General features: G+C 35.1%; 2 protein-coding genes across 10 annotated transcripts in view; one reads left to right on the forward strand and one right to left on the reverse strand.

Moving 5' to 3' along the window:
* The window catches only part of MACROD2 (mono-ADP ribosylhydrolase 2), a 2,186,605-nt gene that overhangs the window by 308,057 nt on the left and 1,851,887 nt on the right, over positions 1 to 26,661 (forward strand). The gene's annotated exons all lie outside the window — the stretch shown is intronic.
* FLRT3 (fibronectin leucine rich transmembrane protein 3) lies at positions 8,750 to 22,424 on the reverse strand. Of its 6 annotated transcripts, none has more exons than XM_081033739.1 (4): positions 22,183 to 22,410; positions 13,857 to 14,058; positions 13,304 to 13,491; positions 8,750 to 12,312 (listed from the first exon to the last, which is right to left on the reverse strand). In XM_081033739.1, exon 4 carries the CDS (start codon positions 12,267 to 12,269, stop codon positions 10,320 to 10,322), a length of 1,950 nt encoding a protein of 649 aa, XP_080889865.1. In that variant the 5' UTR covers positions 12,270 to 12,312; positions 13,304 to 13,491; positions 13,857 to 14,058; positions 22,183 to 22,410; the 3' UTR covers positions 8,750 to 10,319. The 6 variants fall into 6 exon arrangements, with proteins under 6 accessions (XP_080889865.1, XP_080889868.1, XP_080889864.1 ...); XM_081033742.1 differs by lacking the exon at positions 13,304 to 13,491 and adding an exon at positions 20,206 to 20,505; XM_081033738.1 differs by adding an exon at positions 20,206 to 20,505 and having other exon boundaries at positions 13,304 to 14,058.

The following is a 26,661-nucleotide window of genomic DNA, read 5'->3' on the forward strand; positions in this document are numbered from 1 at the left end:
TTGTGGGATACTTAAGTGTTTTGTGAACGTTTGGTAAGAAGCTACAATTAATTCATTTGAGCATTAACTATTCTACACATATGCATTTTGTCATAAGCAATTGTTATTCTTTACTTTGAAATGACTTATAAATTTACTTTTATGCATTTATGAAAGAGTTAGTTGGAATTGCTTCTCTTTTTCCCCTCTTACTTGTCCCAAAATGAAGGTGAAGTATTAATTGGTTTTAATGGCTCTTTCTGCTACCTCTCTTTCTGGGACTTCTAAGGAAGGTGAAGAATTGGAGAAGAACTTGTGAAATTTGTCTGGGGAGGTGAGAAACCTTAATGCGCTTGTGAACCAGCACACTTCTTCTAGGTAATACTATTGCACTGTAATAAATATTGAAATCTAATTTTCACTCTTAGACCTAAACTTTTAAGTATATTAGTTAATATTAAAGAGGAATTTTCTTAAGAAAAATGTTTCCTGTACCTGGAAAAGATCAATACCTGATAAACTAAGAAATAAAAATGTCTTGTTTAAACACATTTATAAAGCCAGAGAATAGACCTCCTTCTCTCTCATTTTTTTTTTTTTTTAAAGAGCAAGGGCATGCTAATTTGAATTCACACCTAGAAAGGGACAGCCTGATTATGCAATTTGCTGTTTCACTTAAACAGATGACTGTAGTTGCCTGAGACATGTACCTGGCTGTTATCACTCTCCTTTTCCTAATAAAAATGATTCCCACCAGCATGGACCAGTTCTTCTGAAACACTGTCCCTGGTGTTCACTTGAATAATTAACTCTGATTTAGCAAGTCACCATCTAGATGTTTGTTCTTACACAGCAAATATTTGATTGGGATTCTAGAAAACATAAAGAAGACTTTTTACCATTTTAACAGCTTTAAGATAACAAATCTTTTTAAAAAATTGTTATTCCTTATGCTTTTTAGCTGTTGACATTCCTACATATACCTTTACCAAAGGGTAGCAGAATAATATAATGAATCCAGTCCTGTGTTGGGGAAGAGGGAGAAAAGTATGCCTTTATTTGTATTTGTTTCTGTAAAATCAGTGCAGGAAACAGAGGGAAAATAGAAATGCACACAAGTCTGTTTATCTTGCTTCCCTACTTCCCATTTTTTTGTTACCCTATGTTCAAATGTTAGTTCTAATATCAGATACCAGGCAGATGTTTCTTCATCATCAAAGGTGAAAATAAAATTTACTGGGCATATACTAAGAGCCAGGTCTCAGTTAAGTGCTCAACATAAAATATATAATCTATTTCTTACAATTAGAGAGGAACTATTATTATCGTATTTTACTGAAGGGGAAACTGAGGCTTAGAAATGTTGGTTAAATTGCCCAAGGCCATATCCCAAGTAAGTGGCAGAAATTGGATGTAAACCCAGATCTGTCTAATGCAAAGACAGTGCTCTTAATCATCATCTCAAATACCAACTGTACATGCAATTTAATAGTGTTCTAGTATATGTTGTTTACACGTGGGTTCAGCATTTCACAATGAAGAGAACAACATAGAAAAGACAGGAGAGCTGGAGTTAAGATCCTTACATTTGGAATCAAGTTGTTTTTTTAAGTTCTTACTTCCATTTCTACTGGATAATATTGGGTGAATTGTATAATTGTTTGACCTTCCGTTTCTTTTGTGCATTGGGAAGTAAAGGAGATAATGGATGTGGGATGCTTAGTAATTTGTCTATGCTAGTTATGAAAATGATGATTAATACTCTACATTGGTTTACACTGTACAAAGAGTTGTCTCAGGTGATAGTGATACAACCCTTTGAAGCTCATTCATTCTTTTATTCATTCATCTAACAAATATTTTTTGAATGTCTGCCAGGTGTCAGGCATTGTTCTGTAGGCTGGAGTGATTTAGCAGTGAAAGGCCAAGAAAAAAATTACTTGCCTTCATGGGGTTTGCATTTTAACGGACAATATGGATAATAATATATAAGTAAAATATTTTGTATATTATATAATAATAATAATGTAACATTTAACTCTTGAATGGTGAGTGCTGTAAGCCGAGCATAGCTCAGTAGTTATATCCATATTTTGATCTGTAAACTAACAACATGTTTTTCCATTATCGAATTTTTTAAAAATGTAAACTCGTTACAGTTCAACTACAAACTTGTTTTTCAAATTTTATAATGTTTTAAAACAAAAAAGGGCTTTATTTTTTATTTAATTGTTAGTACACATCATCAAAATTCATGAAATCTCTTGTAGCGAAGGCTTAACACATTCTATGACATATTAGGTAAAAGCATGGAATAAATGTAGCTCTCTAATACCTATCAGTATTTATGTACTCGTATGTCTGGTAAGTATACTCTGAATAAAGCATTTCAGTAATTCAAAGATTATTTTAAAATAATTCCTTGCTGAAAAACATTAAATAATCTTGGCATGTCTTTACCTTTGTAGACTAGGTAGTCGTATTCATGGGCTATGTGTCTCAAATTCAGCACTGGGCCTTGGGAAAAGCTTCAGTGATCTGGCACTTCCATTCTGGCTCTTAGAAGACACAAAGGGATCATGAAAAGGTGTTGTGGTGAACTCAAACATTAGGATTTGTCTGCCAAATCTGAGTTTAAATTTATTGAAAGCTGCAAGAAAGATAACTATTCTCAGAGTAGTTTATAGCTATTAAATATTGACCAGAAGTCGGTATTCAGCATCATGGCACAGAGGTCTGTAAGCCTGGGTAGAAAAATTTGCATCTGCTCCTTAAAATGTTTTGAAATTTAATCCAAAAAATGTCTTCTAGCTGTTACCTCAGGAAAAGGCAATACACATATGTTTTTTTCCTGGAGGTAAACTCCTTTTCAAAGTTATTGAAGAAACATTACTGCTCACTATTTAAAGAAAGGGGTTAAGATCTCAAGCTTCAGTAGCGAACATAATACTTGTTCCACGACTTATTAGCAATGTAACTTTGAGAAAGATACCATTATAGCTCCAAAATACACGTGGCGTTCTCCCCCCTCTTTCTGCTCGCTGCCACCATCCTGTTCCATACTAGTTGTTCTTCATACAGTGACTGGGGACCTTATTCCAATGGATCGAAATCTGGTCGTCTGATCGTCATACATCATTCTCCTCTTCCTCCTCCGCCGCCGCCACCAGAATGAATTCCAGATTCCTCACGTTGGCCTTGGTATACGAGACCCTTCAGGATCTGATCCAGCCTTGCCTGGCTGATCTCAGCTCTGTCTTGCTCACTGAATTTGAGCTCTCTGACGTTTTTTCAATTCCTAAATTCACTAAGCGGATTCCGTACTTGAAACTTTAACACTTCATTTCCTGTGCTCAGAGCACTCTCTGCCTCACTTGTCACATGGCTGACTCTTTATCCCTCAGGTTTTAGGCTTTCCCTTCCCACCCTAAGTAGGTTCTCCTGTTATGCTCATTCATTGCACCATATTTTTCCCTTCCATGACACCTATCACAGTTTTTCACTTTATATTTATTTGGTTAATATCTGAATTCCTCCCTCCTCCAGCTATGATCTCCATCTCGTTTTGGTTCACTGCTGTATACCCGGCCCTATGCATAGTTATTGAGTAGGTCTTAGTAAATAATTGCTAATGTTCAACAAATAAAATATCTCTATGGCTTTTCAAAGGCTTAATTTGCTCATCTGAAAAATCTGGATAATAATTCTTATCTGTAAAGTTACTGTGTGAATTAAATGAGATTAAACTGTATAGAATATAGCACTGTTCTTGGCATAGAATATAGCAACTGTCCTCAGTTAGTGGTAGAGTCTGCAGCAGCCGCGTGATCACCAGACACTTACTAAGCCCACTGTATGTGTAAGACACAGCTAATGTTTACAGAACATATTTTTAAAAGAGAATTTGTTAGACTTTTATTTACCTAGTCTTTGCTATTTTTTTTTTTTACATTATTAACATTGGTCCTCATTATCGCAAATTAAAATGTGGAATTCCAGCAGTGATTCCATGCCTTTTAATGGAACATTCATATGAACTGGCCTCAGCTTTACAATGTCACAATTATCAGAGCCATGCTGTACATTCAGAAGGGTAATTACTTTGGGTAGTAATTTCCTAGACTACCCTCCTCTCCACTCTAGCCAGCTGGCATTGAAAAAGAAGCAGTGCTTTTATGTGTGTACACAGTCTGTAAAATCCCATTATCCCCAACTTCCACACCCCTGTGGCTGCATACTTCCTTTTGAAGCCTCTTAAAAACCAAAAAAAAAAAGGAAACTTTCCAGGCAGTTCTAAGGTTTATTTCTAATCTCATTTCACCCAAATAATGTAAAAATGAGATAGGGGGTAGGAAGTGGGAGGGGTCCATAATGTGATTTGCTTACCCCTTCTCCTATAATCCTATGATACTTGTGGGAAAGCCTGGTAAAAGTTTGTGTGGACGGGTAGAAATACTTCTTCAGTGTGCATTTTGAGATACATTTTGATTTAATTCTGTTTTGATGTTCAAAGAATAGAGCAAGGTTAATTTGGTCATTCTGGTTCTTTTACTTTCATCTGCTCAGAATGTCTATACAAGTTAAATGGGAGTTTCCACTGATATCTCATGATCAACATCCTTTTTAACTGCGATCGTCTGTTAGAGTCCTAGGTACAATGCCCTCCTTCTACTCTCCTTTTTAGTTTTGCGTCTCTTTCTATCTAAGTGTTTGACCTTCTTTCTGGCCCATCTCCTCATTGCTTCCATTGGGTCCATTGCAGTTCTTTACTTTTCAGTTCCAACTTCCCATGTAACTGACATTTTATTTAGTATTTTTTCCCCCACCTTGAATTAATTGACAACTGTACCCTGAGGATGACATTTTCCCTGTTACCTGTTTCATTACTTGTTGTCACTATTTGATGAAACAAGGGGGGGGGGGGAGGGGAAGTATGTGGAATGTAGGTTAGGGAGTTTCAAAAACATATTCCCTGCCTCTGAAAAACCGTTTTCCTGACTGTGTTTCTGTCACCATTATTCACAAACCTTTCTTTTGAAGTGCTTGTTTTACATCTACATCACCTACTCGCAGCATTTCCTCCCTCCTGGTAATCTCTGGGACATTTCCTCAACTCCCCAGGACCCGTTTTATAAATCTCACCTTCAGACCAGCCCTTTCCATCTTTCAGACTATAGCCCTTGCTGATGACACAGCCTTTTCTCCAGGCGTCTTGGTCACAACCATGACTTGGGCCCTGGGCTTCTCAAGTTGGTTTTTTTTCCCCCCTCCTGTGAAATATCCTCCCTGTCCTCATTGTAGATTCCTGTCTCTATAGTGCATCTTATTCCCGTGGTCAGCAAACATCCCTCCTGGTATCCACTTCCTTTTTATCTGTCTTGATCCTTCACACAACTGACCAAGATCCCTTCACCTTCCAAACTTCTTAAAGAGTAGTCTTACGCATTGTTTCTGTTTTATCTCCTATTATCCTGTTAACATCCTAGAGGCTTTTGCCTCATTTCTGTGCTGACAGTGCTTTCAATATCTCTGAAGGGCTCCTCTTTTTCCATATTCACCAGTGTCCTCTTCCAAGTCTATATTCCTGACTACATTTTTGACATCCTCCTTTTTAAATATTTCTATTTTATTTATTTCTATTTCTATTCCTTGATGTTGTATTGTCTTCTCATGATTTTGCCTCCTTTGTGACTCTCCCCTTTTGTTGTTGTTGTTCTTTTTGTTTTTGGACTCCTCTTCCCTCTTCTATCCCTACAAAGGGTGGTGTTACATGGACTCATCTCTTTCTCTTTCTCTCTGCTCACTTTCTGTTGATGATCTTGTCCATCCCCTCAACTTTCATCATAACCTATTAAATATAGACTGCTTTCCTTGATACTGAGGATCTGTCCCTAGACCCTCATTTCCAACTTCCTGATAGACATTTCCAGAGGGATAATGTAAAAGTATCTTAAACCTAAGGCAACTATAATTTGTCATCTAAACGGGGTCACTATGGAAGGTTAAAGAGGGCACTGTTAATAATTAGCCAGTGTAAAGCTGTATAGTGCATATGGTCATCTATTCAAACCCAATATGTACAAAATACTTTGAAACTTGTTTTTCTAGCATTTTCTACCGTTATTAATTGCCTCACCAACATTCTACTTGCATGGGCTGAAAATCATCATCTTCAATTCTTATTCTTTCCTGTTTCCAATTCCTAGGAATTCTACCTTTCCTATGTTTATTGAATTACGTCCTTTTTTTTTTCCAAACCCCATACACTGTTCAGACCAGAGGAAATACTGTCTTTTTACTCCCAGATTCTCTTCATCTATCCTTCATGCAACATTATTTATGTTTACAAAATGTTCCTAAAGTACAGATTGCTTATACCCCTGCCAAAGAATATCATGCAGGCTTCTCATCTTGGAATTCAATAGATTACAAAGCCTGACATAAAAAACAAACAAACAACAACAACAACCATAAGACGTTTTCAGCCTTCCTTCCTTCATGAACTCTGTATTTTAGCTAGACTATTGACCTTTCCTCAAACACTTCCTAAATCAGTGGTCTTCAACCTCATCAAAATCACCTTTGGAATTAGAAAAAAAAAATAATTTTGTTTAATGCGCAACTTTAACCTGGGAGATTTAAATTTAGTAGGTTTATACTGAGGTCTGGTTATCTTAATAAAAGCCTCCTCAAGTGATTCTGACCAAAGCCAGCACTGCAAAACATTGCGCATATTTTCTTATCTTAATGACTTTATCATTTTCTCTTCATGGCCAGTATCTATCTACTTTTCTTACTTTCTCTTTAAATACCTTCATATCCTTCAATACCCAGCCCTAATTTTAGCTCCTTCATGAGGTCTTCCTTGATCCATCCAAACAGATGTAATTATTTCTTCTATATTGCAGTCATAGTAATCTTTCATTAGATACATGTTTATACCTTATAACCTATAGACAGCACACTTCTTGAAGGCAAACTTCTGTTCTTTATAATAGAGAAGTCACTCAGTAAAGGTCATTGGCTGTTGAGATCATTTGTAGAGAACTTCGGAGTTCTTAAGAAAGTGATTGATATGTATGAGTTATTTTTTGCTAATTTAACCCAAGTCTAAAAGCATTAAGTATGGTAGTTTTCATTTCTAAGACTATGCTAAATTAAGATTTGCTAATCATGCTAAGTAGGAGAAAAGAATTAGAATTTTAAATGCTGATACTGTTTTCAGCAACAGATGAGCTAATACTAAATTTAGTGGTGGATTGGATTCTTTAACACTCACACTTAGGTGTTTTAAAGCATGTGGGTCTCTTTGGATTCCTCATGAAAACTGTCATGTTGGCATGCAGCTATAAAATGTGCTTTACTCAGAAACTGTAGTTAGTCAAGCTGTCCTTTACTAGTTCTTTTGGCACAGGGGAATACTTTTAATAAATAGGGCTTGCTGAAAGATAGAGTAGTGTTGTTTTTAGTAGGGAATGAGAGCATAAACGCAGTGATTTAATGCAGTTATAAATGGCTGCATCCAAAAACAATTTTTGATTTTGTCAAACATTCAGCAAGGGAGTGATTTTTCCCTTTGTAAAACTCCTCCTCAGTTGTATTCTTGTTAAATCTATAAGCTTTACATTCAGGATTGGATCTTTTTCCCTACAATTTTCTCTGTTAGTACCTGATCAATGAAAGTTGTGCACATTAAGTTTGGGATATATGCAAATGTATCTGTAATTAATTTAGTGTCCTGTAAGATGATATGTGTTTTGTTGTTCTATTGAAAGGATATATATTTTTTCAGCAAAGAATTTGGATTTCATATCAAGCCTAGGCAAAGAATATACTTTTATTCAGTACTCTCTATTTGTTAGTATAAGACATGTTCCTGATTTATCCCAGGTAAAATAATTAAAATACGTGTATTAGAAAACACATAAAATTTCTATGCTCATGAAAGGTATACTCACTGGAAAATACTCAATATAATCTCTTGGCTTTTGGCTTTTGATGAACTCACAGGTTTATAGGGACTTTATGGAAACATCTAGCCCTTTCTCTGACCTCAGGAAGAACTGTAGCTGAACTGCTCAGAACCTCTGGAAGTAAAGTCAAATTTCCCTCAGAAAATGTTTTCTATATTTAATGTTAATCATATTTGTCTGTGCTAAGTTATTTCTAGAAAATTGCTAACCTCGATAATAGTCAAAAGAGAAAGTATTGAGAAGCATCTGAAGATGGGGAATGAATAATGAATGAGGTTTCATAGGCAGTTGGAGATATTTGTTAATACAGCAGAAGCAGTGATATCTCGCAAACCTCTGGGAACTCATGGCTAACTGTTCCTGAGCGTAATAGTAGTAACTGATATTTTGTTGAACATTGTGCAGTCTCCATGCACATCGTCTCATTTAATCCTCAAAACAACCCTGTGAAGTGAGTGATATTAATAGCCCCATTTTATAGATAAGGAAACTAAGCTAAGAATAAATGGTTTGTTTTTAAGTACATACCTAATAAGTGGTAGATCTGAGATTTCATATCCTCTGATGCCAAATCATAGTACCAAAAAGCTATTTGAAAAATTGTTAGTTTTTCAAAAAACACCGTAAAATATATCAATCCTGGCAGCAGTATACAAAAGACTGAAAGTTTCCAAAACCACTCCTAAAGTTTTCTGTCAGTGGAGTGATTAAGGAAAATAAGAGGATTCCAAAAGACTGTTAGGAAATTAATTTATGCATTAAACGCTGAACTCCTTGAAGTAAAATGATACACAAGATCAAGATATTGCTATTTTTTTATTTGTAGCCAACGTTTATTTTTATGCCTAGAAAAATACATGGGGGTGCTTAGGACTAATGTGCCGGGCAATTTGCTACTTCAGTGATAGTAACATAATCCCGAAAAAGCAAGCACGATTGTTTTGTACTTTTTTTGTTTGTTTTATTCAGCAATAAGACCATAATTTTTCATATTTAAGGAAATATGAAAAATTTGTCAAATTTTAAAAGCTGAATACATGTAGCGTTGGATCAAGGCACATACAAGACTGGCCAAAGGGCGTACAATGCACTTTGGTTTTTTGTTGGAAAATAAAATATGGCAACACAAAAGTGATGTGGTAAACAAGTAATAGCTCATAATTCATTAGGAAGCTAGAAAGAAATGTTACATTACACGTTCATTATGTAATATAGGGAAAATTGTGACAGTAATGGGCAGTAATCTTGATCATTGTGAAAGTAAATTGAACATTTATGTACAGTGTTAAAACATTTCGCATAAACCAGATCTAAATTTGATGTCTAGTATTTATTTTTTTTTTAAATTCTCACTTATTTAAAGTACTACTTTCTCAGCATTGTTGAGGGGAAGTTCGTATAGTTACACTACCTTTTTAATACGTATATGGTTTTTTGACATCCTTTATGATAAAAACATCATAAACATTAACAATTATGTCTTTAGGATTCATTTTTCAAAAATCAGGATGGTATAGGCAAAACCAAAATGCAATTCTGGTATTTTTGTTCATTATTCTATTCAAGTCTAAGTTTTTATGTTTTCCTAAGTACAAATTTCCCCCCTAACTTGGAAACATGCTTACTTTATTGTTTATGTGAAGTCCTTTATTCTCAAAGCTTTGTTAACAATGGCTTTTACAGACTTCACACTCGTTTTATGTCAGCTGATGTATTCAGTTCAGAAGATATACTTACTTTCTTAAGGATATCTAATTTCCTTAGAGTAAAAATGGAGATATGCAGCAAGTTTGATATTGCCCATTACTTCACATATTTTGATTTATTGAATACCACTGGGATAATACAAATTTAATATTTGGAACATTATTTCATAAATATTTTTTGAAATTTAATTTTTCTCATAAGCCAGTTTTTTGTGTGTGTGTGTTTTTTTTTACATTTTATTAATACCAAAGTGAAAAATGGCCTGTGCTTATACTACAAGGATCTCATGTGAACTCAGTCCTGATTGTTCAACACAGCAAGAAAATTCACTTTCACAGTCAACAAGTCGTCTTACTCAGTAGAACACAAAGTAAATGGTTTATAACTTCAATATTTGCAAGGAAAATACAGTACAAATTACTAAAAAATACTAAAATATAGAATTGTGTTCAGGCATCTCCACTACATCAATCGCAGCAGTAACCTGAAATTTGAAACTTTTAATAAAAAGTTCTTAAATATAAATTATATGGCAAATGTACAGTACATTGCTTTTTTTCAGTCTCTTTTTCCAGTGTTTTGCAGTAGAACGGAGTTCCTACCATCAACTCCCTTAGGTTTAAAAAAACCAAAACACAGTCTGCCGCGAGTCCTCCAGCATCATGAGTGTGAGTGATCTGAGTCTGGAATACCACTGTCTCTGTAGCTTCGGTTACTACTGCTTTCACTGTGATTGTTTTTGTACAGATTCATTCCATTAGGAGGAAATATGGTGTGTATCACAAATTCCTCTTTTGAGATTGGTTCATTGCTTATTGGTAACATCTGAAAAGAAGTCTCCCTGATTTCCAGGATGGAGTTGTCCTTCTTAGTGCCAGCTTCTGCGTAGTCATCCTTTCTCCGCCTCCCTTTGCTGTAAGCACAGTTCCTTGAGAAGAGCGACCCATTCCTATGGACATACCAGCACACTAAAGCAAGAAGGGCAATGGTCACCAGGGCCACAGCCCCACCAATGATGGCAGCCAATGGTAAATTGGAGTTTTTGTAAGGTTCTTTCTCTTGCTCTCGATTAAGGGTGGTTGTGGGGTTGTACATTCGAAGGGGTGCAGTTTCAGTCTCGATACAAACAGGAGTTTCATCAAACAGGTAGAGGTTACTGGTTTCCATGGGAACCATGCAGATTCGGTACGGTGAATCAGGCTCCAGCGCTGTGACCAAGTATTCACTGCGTTCCCCTGTTACGATTGTTTCTGTTATAGATCCAAATGCTGGGCTATGGCCCAGTTTGAGCCAGCTGAGTCTTAAAGCAGTCATAGGTAGGACAAGTTTCCAAGAGATATGAATTGTGTCAGAGGTGACAGATTTCACAGTAATTATAATTGTTTTTCTTGCTGGGCTCCCTGTGGTTCGCTGATCCTTAGTGAGCTTGGGGTTCTTAATGTCTGGTTGTGTGGTCACTGGCATCGACCACTGTCCTTGAGCAGGATATACTGTGTTGGGTATTGCAGTGGTTATTTGAATGGTGCTTGCAACTGCACTGTCCTTACAATCAAACAGTTCTGCATTGAGATCCTTGATAGCCATCCCCCGAACTTTTTCTGGGGCTTGGCACATGAGTCCACGCACATTGACCTTCACAGGTAGTGACTGTAACCAGTCACGTACCCATTTCATCTTGCACCCACAATACCAGGGATTGTTGCGAAGAATCAGTTGGGTTATATTGTCCAAATCATCAAAGATACCCTGAGGTAAATTACTTAGGTTATTATTGGACATATCGAGTCGATACAGCTGCCTTAGATAAGAAAAAGCATTTGGAGGCACCCGATTAATGTGGTTATCTTGAAGATAAAGCTTCCTCAGGTTTGTACCTGGAAGGTTTACTGGTGCAGCAGTCAGGGAATTCCGCACCAGTGACAGTTCTGTTAAGTTGACTAGGTTGAAGAAAACTTTATCACCTAAACCATGGTTGTTCAACAGGTTTCCATCCAAAACCAGGCGTTTTAGGCTAGTGAGACCTTGAAGAGATGGTGATGAAATAGTGGAGATGCGATTATCATCCAAGCGTAGTTCTTCTATAGTCCTGGGCAAACCCCAGGGGATTGTGCTAAGGTGATTACGGGACAGGAACAGCAGTCGCAGATAGTTGCTGTCTCGAAATGCCCCGTCTTCGATGCTAACAGCAGAGACAGAGTTATCATCTAAATGCAATTCTTCCAGATAGGGAATTTTTGAAAGTGAATCATAAGTGATAGTCCTTATGTTATTTTCTTGCAAATGTAATTCTTTTACATACTTTGGTAGGTTGGTAGGAAATTCATCTAAACTGTTATGGTACAGGTATATTCTTTCTACTTTCAGCAAGTTTTTCAAATCTGAAGGAATCCCCGCATTGTTGATTTGGTTGTTCTGAAGGTAGAGAGTTGTAGCATCCTCGGGTATTCCCGTTGGAATGGACGTCAGAAAGCGATCATTGCAGTAAATGAAACCTACATCACAGCGGCACACAGACGGGCAGGATTTAGCCATAATTGAAAGAGGTGCCACCTGAAGGAACAGCCCAATTTTAGTCCCGATGAGGAAGAGGCTCCAGGCTGGGCTGATCATGGTCAGCAGTGTTGAGGTCTATACACAAGGTAGCTTCAAAGCCCTAAAATGGAGTTCAAGGAAAGAAAAGAAAGACAGAAAGCAATCAGACTGGCATACGTAAGATAGTATTCTAAGTAGGTATGGAAATTAAAACATCTATAATTTCTTTTAATATTTTAAGTTTTTTTGCACACGTAAGTTTTTTTTACTAGCTAACAAACAATGAACACAGCCATATAATGTCTTTACCTTAGATGCTTCTGGTATTAAATTAAGAAGTATCATTCGATTTTGAAATGTTAAATGTTATTAAAATTTTATTGGATATTCTAAAGCATTTTCATAATACTTGATATCAATTTTGTAGCTAGTCACTGGTCAATCTAATCAATTTTTAATTTTTTTCTTAATATTCATTATGAATTGATACAAAATAATATGATTTGTTATATTCAGAGATAAATGTTACTGTTCTTAAAAACCAAAAATTTGCCTTTTATTGAGTTGACTGTATCAGTGTAGAAATGTGTAGTATAATAGCTATTCTTTTACTAATCAGGAATAGCTATAATACACACCTCTTGAGATCCTGAATCCCAGTAAAGCCAATTGTTTGCTTTGATTATTGGTTTAATTTTTTTCTTTGATTATTATTAAACATTGTTAGATAGGTATTGATAGCAAGAAAATCAAAAGAAATCTATTTTCATTGACTTTAGGGAAGGAAAGAATTATACAGCTAACACATCCAGCTAATCAAAGTGGAAAATTCCATTTCATGTTAAAGGAGTTTTGCTTTTGTTCCCATTATGTTTTGTGCTACATGTTTAATGGCTTCACGTACAGTTTTCATTATATTCTATCTCACGTTTTACAATACATTTGTCTTTCTTCAAATTCTAATCTAGATTATGATTCAACTATCCCCATGGCTGAAGTATTATGGATTTATATTGATCTATTGTGTAATATAATTTCTTCTGCACTTTTAGGTATGAATTAGCCTTTATAATTTCAGGCATGAAAAGAAAAGATTTTAATATTTTTCCTACCTTATTAAACGATGTGAATAAATTTTGCGTGAGTGAAAATCCAATGCACATATATTGTTTTCCTGGTGAGGGGCTGGGGCTTACAAACTCTTGTTTAGTCCTTGGAAATGTTCTTCACTGTTTGTTCAAGTAATCCTATGCCGCACACAGCTCCAGATCAGGATCGCTGCTGTCAGTGAACATTCCAGCTGTGGTTCAGCATGGTGGGCAAGCTCATTAAAGTGGGGACCAGAAACAATTCAGCTTCCCGTTACTATGTAGAACACATGGCTTCCTATGTGTTTTTTTTCTTTCTGATAGAGTTTCTGTGTGAAGGTTTCTTTTGTGTAGCTTAATTCCCTTAGTGGAAATTGCTTTCTTTGAAATTCTTATTGGCTCTTCTGTTCAATGTGGTCAGAGATAGTAACTTCAGATCCTCATGAAGAAAGCCATTCATGATGCTAAGGCCTGTATAGTAATAGGTTTTTCAGGCAGTTACCCCCCACCTTTATTCCCATCCAGGATTATCCAAGTATAAACTTTGTACAGTAGCTACATCCTGAGGTATGATTACCTGCTGTGAAATAGCTATTTCCAGCTTTTGCTTCTTGCTGCTTTCTTAGAATATCTGGTGCAGTCACGTTATGCAAGAACAGGTAGTCTTTTTTAAGAGGTAAAGAAAACTTAATTCAAATATTCTTCATGGAAAAAAAAGGAAGCTTATTAGATTTCCTTTATATTTCTTTTCCTTAAAATATACTGGGTTTGAGCATTTCCTGTGAAAGTAAAAGGTTTTAATGAACTTCTGATAATGAACTTTAAAATACTAGAGAAATTTCCTAGAAGAAATTTAACTTCAATTCTTTATTTAAGCAACACATCTTTCATCAAAACAGTAGTTGGTAAAAAAGATGACTCTTTGTTTTTTACTTCCCATTTTACTATATAAATAAAGTAGAAGCTAAAGTTGAGATTGTTACCAAACAGATAATTTCTACTGTTAACTGATTATTGGTGTCACTTTGAATTAAACATAGAAGCAAAGCTTCATTTAAGAGGTGGTAAGCCCCTTCCATGGCTTATTGAATTCGGGTCAGGCCAATCTTTAAAAGTTCACTTTTAAATCTTAGTTATAAAATGATAAACTGTAAACAAAGAAGAGAACAAATAGTTGTCAGAGAGATGAGAAAAATACATAATAAGGATTTTTGACAGAAATTCTATGGTAACTTTTTAGACGTTTCTGAACATGGTTTTACAACATTACACAATCTACAATTTAAGGAGTTGAAAAGAATTTGCATTAGATATTTTTCTTTTGATTTGCTCAATGCCCTGTTTACCTGGTTTAAGTCTTTTTGCAGGCCTCAATTTTCCCAACTTTAGAATGTGGACACCATCGCCTTTCATCACCTTCCTCCTAAGAAGTGTTTCTGAGGACTAGTTGATGATCTTAAAACTCTAGTTACTCAGGTATTCTTGTCCAAAAGTCATTAATTAGTTTTTCAAGAGACTATAATTTTAGTTTTCTTTTAGCAAACTGAATTTGAAAAATCTGTATTTGGAATAGAAAGGAACCTATTTCAATCTATCTCTTTGTAATGACCATTAGGAAAACATATCAAAATCTGACGAGGCATTTTTCTCTGGGTTCAAACACGAACATGCCAATTTCCAATAAGTATTTGATGTGTCTGAAACACAGCTTAAACTTGACTGAAGAGACCAGTAATTTTAATGACTGCTTTATCCATTAATATACATGAAGATGTTTTTGGTGGATGGGGGACGTGGAATGATCAGTATTTGTTATCCAAGGTTACCAGCTCAGGGGCTTTCTATACAGGTAGGAAACATTAGGGTATCATGGAAATATCTGACCCAGAAATTAAGGACTAAATCGAAAGCAATTTGCTTCTCCCCCAGTAATTACCTAGCATCCAACAAGGATAGCATCTGTTCCAGAATTGAAACACTACTGAAAATGAATGTTAAACAAGGCCAAAATTTGTGTTTCTGGTTCTTTTTAAAAATTTAGTTTCTTTTAGTTTGCCACCAGATACCAGTGCTATCATAGGCTGTATTAACAAAAGGAAACTTTAAAAAATTACAAATAGATTTAATTTATTATTTAGGCAACTTGAAACAAAAATAGCAGTTAGAAGTTGGATAAAGTAGTCTCAAGTGGATATTGCAAAGTGCCCACAAAGGAACATTTAAATGATTTATTTTTTAATGTGAAGTTTTACTGTGATGCCTTTAGGGCTTTGCTCATTATTGTTGACTTTCAATAGTGAATTTTCTTGAAAACTGTTGCTTTCTCTGTATGTGAAAATAGAAACCCAAGCTGGTGAAATTCTAATTAAAAAGTTATTTTAAAAAGTATCTGTTTTAAATGTTTTCTAAGCTGGAAAAATACTGAACATATAAAATAATGGGGTTAATTTAAGCTTAGAAAACAATGACTTGTTAAATTGCATTAAAAACTAACTAAAAATCACAAGTGAGAACCTGCTTAAAAGGTTACCAATAATCAGGCATTTCTCATACTCCAGGACATACTCTAACATTGAGAAGATGAATCTGATGAATGGGAATTTGAAAATTGTTGATTGTTCCCAGAGTCAGGTCAGCCAAGATGAAATCCAAGTGATGATAATGATAGCCAGAGATAAAGCCTGTGTCCGAACCATAATTATTTCACCACATCAAGCTCTAAGAAGATATATTGATTTTCACATTTTTAATCCAGAGAAAGGAAAGACATTCCAAATTGGTGTGAAAAGAAGGAAGATTAATTTATTTTTCCTGTGTTACAATTGTGAAACTGCTCCCTCTGCTCCTTTTGATAAGCAAACTCACATTGCCATTACTATAGCAGTGGTAATAATGTGATGTGAGATTAATAGAAAGCCTTAAATCTCATTAAATTCTTGGAAAGTGCCTTTCTCTTCTCCCCAAAACTGCACTGAAACAGGCAGAAACATCAAACAGGTTTCTGTAGAGAGGCTACTCTTTCGGATATGAAGATTACTTCACGAGTTCCTACTCCCTTTACCTAAGCTCAACACAGTTCATGTTTGATTATGTTATATTTTACATCTTCTCCTTCCCTTTTATATTTGAAACTGTAGTCCTAACCAGCATTTTGGGGTTTTATTTTGCATATTAAAGGCTGTTAACAAACTCTCCATCTAAAATAAGCAATCCTATCCCCATACTTAGACTTTCCTTTTTCTGACCTGGCTCTACATATACACATATGTAGTTGACTGTGAATGATGGAAAGAAAAATGACCCCCACTGACATGGACCCTGTGGCCAGGTTCCCACAACACCGACTTCAGAGCCTTTATGTCTGCATAGGCTTGAAAGAGACCATTACTTCTCAGCAAAAAGAAATGGATGTTTTAGAAAAACATTGTTAATGGGATAACTTGGGAAAAACATAAATGGAGCCCTGGTTATTTAAAGGAATGTTTTCAATTGAATTGTTACTTTAGTATATTGCATTTAAAACTATAGCAAAAAGAAGAAAACCATAATCACTTCACTGGTAAATCAGACTTTTAATAGGGATCTCTTCTACTCAGTGTCTTTTAATAAATAAAAATTGGGGAGTTTTTTTTTTTAAAAAAAAGCATTTATAATGTAATCAAATCTGCAAAAAGCCTCAAATGTATTCCTGTGATACACCTAAAAAAGTATGTAACTAGATTAGGATGCTATCATTTTATGTATTTTAAGAAAACTAATATAATTTAGGAAATTGTATCTGAATAGAAAACTGGTATTTAAATAAAATCAAGGACTCTGGCAATTTACATGTTTAGATGATTCCTTCTCTGATACTACAATATTTGGAGGTGGGAATGTTTGAGATGAGAAGGTATTTCTCATGTTTTGATCACTTAGATTATGATTACATTACATATTGATATTGCTAATTTCCTAAGTCCTTTATTTGCTACCTTTTATGTAAATTGATTTAGAGTTAAAATATCATTGCTCAATTGTTTAAAATCTTAAACCAAGTATAGTTTTGAGATTTTAGTTTTTTTTAATGATTTGCCTAACATGATTTCCTAATGCTGAGAATTTTAAAAAATATTAAATCTAAAAGTAGAATGGCATTTAGAAGTTTTAATCCAAGTTAATTGCATTACTATTTTGAGTAAAAACGAGATTGGAAAACAAAAATGCATGCTTAATCAAATGTATCCAAATCTGTGAATATTTCTTGGTAATTGGAATTTATACAATCATAATTTAGTGTATTAGGAAAGTAATTTATTTATGAAGGCTTAAATTGCCGTTAGAAAAAACACAACAAATTATCAACCTGTGAATGCTAAGTCTTTGTAACAACATGGTATTTCAAATAAACTACATATGTGGTTAAACTGAAAAACTGGAGTATATCAGGTTAGTTGATAGTGACAGCAAAATGCTTTCTAAGCAGCCTGTCTGGTAGTTAAATTTTCCACGATCATCAGATTTCAGGAAAGTTCCAATTCTTTTGTTTAATGCCAGGCAAGCAGAAGGACTTCTAACTCTCCTCTTGAGAGTCATGAAGTCTGAAGGGTTTGCTGAGAGGCAGAGAAGCAAGTGTGCCTTTCTATATACTTGGTTTTATCCAGACTATGTTCTAGCCTGAAGATGTTTTTTTGTTTTATTCATGCAAACTAGGGGATAAAAGTTCAGAAGCAAAGGATTTTTACTTTCTCCTTTTGTTACTGGTTCTTTTCCCCAATAGGTTTGTGATAAATGAATCTAATTCTGCTTCATTTATTTTGGCTTGTAAAATTAAATGGAGCATCTTTAAAACAAAAACGCAAACTGAGGTGTTATCTTTCATCATAGAATGCTGCTTCCTTTTATGATATTAAAGTCAGACTAATTAAATTAGAGAACCAAGACTTGTAAAAATGAATAAGATATTAATTTAGAGAGTGGTAAAGGTGAGCAATAGAGAGCTGGGGCAGGAGCCATGCTTTAAGTTTGTATTGAGCGACTATAATTAAAACTATGTTTATTTTTGTTACACCACAAACATTTTCCCACTGCTAACTTGAAATTCCCTTTTCAGTGTTATAAGTACAGTTTGGTTGATGTGCTTAAAATTTCTAATATTCGAATTTCTATGCACTAGTACAGCACATATTTGGGTCTACTCCGTGCCAAGCACTGTGCTGGTTGGTGAGATCATAAAACACCTTGTTTTCTCATGTTAGAGTAGCACATTATTGATTTAAACCAAATGAAGAGGAAAAAAATCAACAACACATAAACTGATCAATCCACAGCCCAGTGGCACACTTTAAAAATGGTGTTTAACCAAATGTAGTCTGTAGGTTTTCTTTTCAAAGTTGCCACGGTAACTTGTGCACATGAAAAGTGAAAGAAAGAACAAAAGCTGTCATTGTCTCATCAAGTGAGAGTAATTTCTCTACTTACTTAAGCAGACTAATACCTGGAGAGAGCTTTTTATACTTGACACTTGATTTTGGGGCTAGGAAGTTTATGCATATGCAAAACAAAAAACAACTTTAGCTGCTTCTTGAATTATGTTTCATTCCTTTTTACCTACAATTTCTTTACTCTGCAGTTCTTGTCAATAGACAGATCAAAGTCCTGAAACCTGCTCTTCTGTGCAATATGAACATGGTTTTCCAAACTGTTTCTGAGTGTGATGTTTTACCAAGTGTAGTGATGTTAATCTGCATTCTGAAACTAGAAAATGCCTTCTGAAATGTATATTCCTATTTTGGTTCTTAGGAGGAAGTAGGGTTTTTTCCCAAAGACATTTACAGACGATCTCTTTCTTGGAAATTAGTTTTTTGACTTATGATAAGTTTCTGAAATGGTAGAATGTTGGAAGGAGTTCAGCAACAGCCCTTTTTATGTTCTGAAGAGAAAAACGCAGTTTTACGAATTAATATTGCTGAGAGATGGACTGTAGAGTTTTTGCCCGCTGGGGGGTGGTACACTCTACCAGAGAACTGCTTTCAGAAACTGCAAGTCAGATGTAGGCTGCTGCCAGCCAGTTTTTCTCTGGTTTAATTACAACAAAGCCTCCCGTTGAGAACGGTGAAGGCCTCTGGGGCAAAAGGTGGGGGGCGGGAGAGAAGGGGGAATGAGAGGAAAAGGAGGGAAGAAATTACAACCTTTGAAAATTTACTGAATCTTATTTCCCTCGTTGACTTCATTTATGGTGGTCTTCATTTGACTTTCAACAATTACTTATAATGTGATTGAAATAAACTGGCTGAATAACATAATATTTGGGGGGTTTATTCAGAATTTTTAAGTTAGCTTTGCATCTTGCCACTTAACCACATTCTTTGTTAAGTAGCCCACCCACTTTTAAAAAATAGAGAAAGTTAAGATTTACCGAAATGGCAGTTTTAAAACCGATTTTTAAAAAATGACCAGATTTAATTTAATATTGATATGAACAATGGCATATTAAAAAATAAAAAGGACAAAGAAGAAACATTTATATCACATTAATACAAGGCAAGTCCTCTGCTACTAATTTTTGTAGGGTTTAAAATGATTCAACATAATCCAAAAGAGGAGGCAGCCTTAGGTTGTGTGGCCAAGAAAAGCAGACAAATCTCTCTGCAGTGCACTTGCATGTTTAAAGCTGCTAATTGTATTTTTCATCTGGAGACATTGAGTGTTCATCAGGCTCTTGTGTCCCTGGGCAGGAGATGCTGGACATAATTGGAGTTTCTATTTGATTGGGCAACATAGTCCAGAGAAGAAACTGGGATAAAGATAATTAATAGCTTGCTAACAAAGTCTGACAGCCACAAGATTTCAACCAAATTTATTTCACACTGCTTCATTTAGCTCTGAAAAAGTTTTGATAGAATTGGTGGCTCCTTAATTAACACTTGAAAGCAAAAGAAACCTACCTTCTATTTTGCTGCCACATTCAGTTATGACAAATCTTCTGTTTTTCTTCTTTTTGTAAAAACTTTATTTGCTGGCCACTTATGTATTTCACAAATGTTAATGTTTAGGAACTATTTAATTGGGCATTTTGAACCTAACCATAATTGATTTAAAGGGAGGGGGCAGAGAAATGAAAAGCCCAGTTAATAACTGATGGTTAGTATTATGTAGGAACACAATATTTATGAAATCATTATGTTTATTCATTCAATAGTATCTTTGCCGATCCTTCCTTCCACTTGATGTGCTTTGGCAGGGCTCTATTTAAAAAAAAAAAAATCACATGTGATTTTTATACTTAAATACACGCAGTCACATTTTTTGTAGCCTGTTTATTTCAGGCTAATATATATATGTGTTTGCGTATGTATGTGTGTATATGTAGTGTACACAACATATATTTGCAAACTAAGTGGCATATCTCTGATTTAACCTTCTTGTAGATTAAAGCCTGGCATATTATTATTAATGTTGGTGGTAGTGGTAATATTACTATTTTGTGATACTTTTAAAGGATTAATTTCTTTCTTTACCCATTTCAAAAGAGACGGTATAAGTCATCTGTCACTTTGGAGCAAGCCTTACTGGTCCTATCTGAAAACAGACAAATTCATTCTTTATGTTTATGCTGGTCAGTATATTCGTAAGTAGTCAGTGGGAAAAGAAAGGCATTGCTATACCTGAAGCACTTTTCTAGTGGCTTTATTCATGTTATTTCCTGCTGATGAAATAATGTATATGTCCATTTTAGAGCAGATAGATTTATTAAGAAAATTTGAAATAGCTAAGCTAATTGTTAAAACCATTAGAGAATTTGTTCCATAACTGGCAAATATCAAGGTTGGTTTTTCTTTTTAATTCTAAATAAATAAATAAAAATAATTAATTAAAACCACCATCCCACAATGTTGAGAAAATACAGGCCTGTTGCACTCTTTACCTCAATGTAACCATTTTGTTTCAGACCTCATTCACTGAAAAAAATTTTTCAGAAGATTTATTTCACTGCTTTTGGAAAGCTTTGTTGTATAAAAGTATTTCTTTCAATATAAGGTTTTTCTATTATAAGTTGCAAGTGAATGAATACTCTACATACCCCACTCGATGAGGGCTCTACTCATTTTTCCCCCTGCCACCCGGAATGTGCTGCATACATCAGGCATAGCTACCAGGCTCAGCTTTGTTAGTTTTTCTGAGTAGACTTTGCCAATTACTATGCTAGTCACATACTTCATTTGCCCAAGTAATGGATTTTGGCGTTTTACAGGGGAGGGGATATGGTTTGGAAGAGAGTCTTTCCCCCTCCTCAGAGTTGAATTCATTAGTTGAGATCTGCAAGCCTGAAATGCTTGAAGCAGCCCTGGCAGGATAGCAATGCAAGCTTTAAAATCTAGGTGTAGCTGTTAATCCTTACAGAGACATATAAGTCTCCCGGAGTAGCTCGGTTAGCTGTGAGCAAGATGTATGCTTTTCATGTACTGCGTACTCATGGGCTGAGGGATTATTGATTTTCTTTCACAGTTGTATAAACAGAAATTGGTGATCATACCACACATACAGTACACACCAAGTTAGCAAGACCTTTCGCTTTCCTCTCTGAAAAACAAAAATCTGCCTTGTATTCTTTAATATTTAACATTTAACTTTCCAACTTAATGTTTTCCATAAGGCTCCTTTTTAATAGCAACTCCACTAGACAGAAAATAGCCATTTATTATTATTATTTTCTTTTTAAAGAAAGAAGGTTTTAAGAAACTTACTGCATTTGGCTCTATAGTCAAATTTTTCCTTGCTGTACGTACATATTTTGTTCGTACTGGTGACAGAGCAAACGTTTGTATTTGGATGCCTCATGGTACCAAGTCATTTCTTTCTAGAGAGTAAAACCAACCAAACTTTCTGGGACAATCATAAAGAAAAATATGGGAAGCACTTACCAGGAAGACGACCAACAGCGATCCCATATATACTGCCGTTATAGCTGTAATTCCACTGATTTTGAACAGGAGTAAATAACCCTCCCCCTCTCCCAAGCCCCGCGTCCAGTCCACACAAAGCCAACGGCAGCTGCAGGCTGAGCCTGTCCTGCTTCGGATCACTCCTGCACTGAGGGCTGAGTGAGGGAGAGCATTCCAGTTGACTGCACACAGCCCACCTCCAAGTCTGAAGTTAAAGCTTCACCTCGCAGTGGTTGAAGAAGGGGGTGATGTCATAGATGGGCGGGACTTAGCCGAGGTCTTGTTCTGTGAGGTAACTAGAGAATCAGGCAGATGAGCTTTGCCAACGCTAGAGGGAGTGAGAGAAGACAAAATGAGGTGCTCAGCTTGCCAAAGCGAGGTGCCAGTTGGTTTGTAGGCAGCCTTCTGGAATCTCAACATTTTCTAAAGTTTACTACATAAGGCCGTGGTAGCAAGCTTCCAAAAAATACAAGCATGTTAGAAAGGTATTTATAAGATTGCACTGGAAAAACACAGGTTCTTTTTTTGGTTTTAATTTTTAAGCCCTCTGTATTAAAAAGAAGTTAAAATCATTTTCATTGTAGACTATTTACAATAATGTTATCACTATGAAGGCTAGTAATCCCAACTGTGAATATTCAACAAATGAATAGTGTAGGTTCAAATAAATAACTGATTTATTTAAGGGAAGGGGAACAGGGATGCCAAAAGGTAAAAAAAAAAAAAAAAAAGAAAAATGAAGTTACTAGACCTTTTTCCTAGGGGTAATAAATAAACTATTGTTTTTGTTCTACATACCTTTTAGGAAATGAAAGTATTTTTCATATACTTCCATTTATTTGTCCATTTTCTTTAGAACCTAGTAGATATTGTATTTTTCCTATTTAGGGAATTGTCTCTACAATAAAAAGTATTAGAAAAATAGAATACTTTCCTTTCTGATATGTTTTTGCTGCTCTGAATATGGGTTAAGATATAAACATCTTCAGAAGAAAAAAAACCTTTCAAGGGTGGCTTTGTTTGTATTAAAATAATTTTATTTTAATTTAGGCACATGAATACACGCAGGAAAATTGCAAGACAGACATTATAAATATCTATGTTTAATTACCAGAATTACAGACTGATATTTTAAGTATGATTTTCATAGATTCGTTTCCGCTATTTGGTCAACAATTGCTTTGAGCCCCTAAATGCATTTCACTTTTACATGATGCCGGGAAGAATTTTGCTTTTATATTTACCTGGAGGACAATTTCCTTAAACTAATATTATTTATTTTATCCTTAGAGGTTTCACAACATTCTCTTTTGTGTTTTTTTAAAGTTTCTATGAATGTTTGTTTCTAAAGGAAGCTGGTTAATTGTCTTTTTCAGAAGTATTTGATTATGGTCTCTTAATTACTTCATTTAGTTTATCTATTTATATGCTTCTTTGATAGCAGTTTGACCTTCTGAGTTCCTCTTCATGAATGGGTGGTATGTGCTAGAAAGTGAACCTTTGATAAGAGGTACATTCACCCGTATTATTCTATGATTTCACTTTTTGCTGATCTCTGAGAACAGACCCAGTAATACAGGAATTTTAGAATTCTGTTGAAAAGCCAGTTGCTTAGAAGTGTTAGGTAGCACTTGTTAAACTGAGATGCAGCTGTTCAATTTTTGGAGGAAAGGAAGATGGGAATAACAGATAATCTCTCAATAAAAGGTGGAAGTTTTGTTTTTTTTTTCTGTTGCCACAAAACAAGCACATGGGTTAAATTATTTTATGAAACAATTCTTTCTAGAACCCATTTTCAGATGGGAATTGGTTATATTTTAAAAGGACTTTTTGCCTTGCCCAAATCCTGTTATTTAATCAGTTTAATCATATTATTTAATCAGTTTTGCCTCCAAGATAAATGGATAATTTTGGTTATAGGTATCTAAAAGAAAGTATACTGACCCAGGAGTTAGAAGTTCTGAAGTTTCCATTCCCCATGCTGCCATTTGTTATGTGACTTATTATCTGCTCTGGGCTTTGGTTTCATCACAAGGCAAATAAAGGCAACAGGAATTTAGTGAATGCCAATTATGTATTGTTGCTTTGTTTTTTTTCAGATGTGGATTAAAATGTAGAAGAAGGCAAGAGATTGTGAAAAATGTAATCTGTACTAGCTATACCGACTTTGGAGAAAAACTCTTAAAACAGCCCCCATCCTACCCTGTCAAAAATACATACTCTTTTACTGCCTCATGCTTTTTTTTTTAACTTCCTGCTCTTATTAACTGCCTGAAATTCTGCCAGTTGGAAGTGAATTTATAATGATATGTACCTCTTTTGAAATAATATCTACTGCCTCTGGAAAGATTAAGAGTTACCCTGAGTTACTTCAGATTGCTTTCCTCCTTTGTTAAGGAAAGGAGATTAGCTACAATGAGGGGGTGGCTATCCTTGTAGGAGGGGAAGGAAGAAAGACAATTTCAGCATGAAGCTCTTTAGACTGTGATAGTTAGGCAGGGGCTGATTCTTACAGCAGAGAGCACTCAGCTCAGAGAAGAGGAACCAGTGCAATCTAATGTTCAATCGCATGGACTTCGGAATCTAGTATACCTACCCAGCTTCCCTGAAAATAAGACGTAGCCGGGCAATCAACTCTAATGCGTCTTTTGGAGCAAAAATTAACATAAGACCCAGTATTATATTATATCATATTATATTATATTAGACTGGGTCTTATAGTAAAATTATAATATTGTATATTTATATTTATATATTATTTACATATATATTTATATAGTTACATATAAATATTTATACATATTTTTATGTATTATTTGTATTTATAAATTATATAAATTATATTATTATATTATATTATATTATATTATATTATATTATATTATATTATATTATAGCAGATTGTCCGGCTACGTCTTATTTTTGGGGAAACACAGTAGGTTCCATTTTGGCCTTGCCACATGACTGTAGATAAATTACTAAATCAGAGTTTATGAGCTCAGTGCCTAACTCATAGCAAGTACCCAGTGAATGGTAGTTGTCATTATTAAGATGAGGGCATCTGAGTACCTGGAAAAAGGGACATTAAAAAGTGGTAGAAAAGTACACAAAGGGAGGTACGAGAAGACCAATGACAGTTTTATTCACACTCTTCAAAATTTTCCCTTTGGAGTAGTTCTATAGCCAGGAAATGGAGGAGTAGGTGGATAAATAAACAAGAGATTTTCTTCTTTACTTTTTTTTTTTTCTGTTGTCTTCATGCATATCATGGCATCCTGTTCCCAGGGTTTAGAACTTAGCTGAGTTCTAGTAGACATTTTGGGTTGAAAACATATCTGTTGTTTTTCATTTTGGTTTGTGGGCTAGTCTGTGAATCTAACAGTGTAACAGCAGGTCCTCAAATAACATCACTTTGTTCAAAGTCCTTTTGTTATAATGTTGCTGATGTACTGTAGGTACATAACTTGTTTATATCTATTAGCCTATGGTAAAATTGGTTTTGTTATATGTAGTTTCTCTTAAAGTCGAAGAACCTATTGACAATGTTAAGTGAGGACTTACTGTGTGAGAAAATGCATTTCAAATTATAAACTGGCTTGAACATGAACTCCAAGAGCATATCCCAGTTTTAAAACTCTGGGATTATCTAAATTGGTCATAGCAAAGAATTCTTTGTTTTCCCTTTTTTGTGAGAGGATATGAGAGGTTCCCAGATGAAAAGAGGAGATTGGATTTGTAATCAGGTTTTCCAGGCTCTGCCATTTACTTGTGTATCCAAGTGAAAACAAAAACAACAATAATAACAACAACAAACCAAACCTCTTTTCGTATAAATAACTACTGGTTGAAAGTGACTCCAATACATAATTACTCCATGGAAGGATTTAATCCAGGCCTTCCAACCTGTCTAGCCTTAAGCTACCTCATTTACTCATTCATTTATTAATTGTACACAATTTTATTGAACATCCTGTAAAAGAAGCTAGTAGGACTAGAGGACCCTCAGGCTACTTCCAACTGTGATATTTGCAATTTAATCTTAGAATGGATTAAATATTTTTTAAATCTTAGAAAGAAGCATGCTTGATTTTTTTTCACCTCACCATTCTTCATGAGAATAAAGTTTTCAAAGTTTTGTGAAAAACATACAAAAAGAATAGCTCAGGCTTTTGGTATTTTAAATTCCTTAAGCTATTAGCAGTTGAGAATTTTTGGGGGTGCAAGTGGTTGAATGTCCAAGCCTTACTGTCTAATCAACAACTGCAATCTATTGGTTCATGTAATTGAGAAGTTCAAATGTAAGGTTTCAGGTAAAGCTGGAAACAAGAATACAGTTTCTCTCTGTTCGTGTGCTGCCTTTTTCAGTGTTGGCAGCCTCCCCAGGTTATATACAGTGGACCGGTGGCAGCTTGAGGCTTTCCCCTTAGGCAGTAACAGTCTCGCATATCACATTCCCAT

Source organism: Rhinolophus hipposideros (genome assembly GCF_964194185.1).
Source record: "Rhinolophus hipposideros genome assembly, chromosome: 22".
In the NCBI taxonomy this organism is placed as follows: domain Eukaryota; kingdom Metazoa; phylum Chordata; class Mammalia; order Chiroptera; family Rhinolophidae; genus Rhinolophus; species Rhinolophus hipposideros.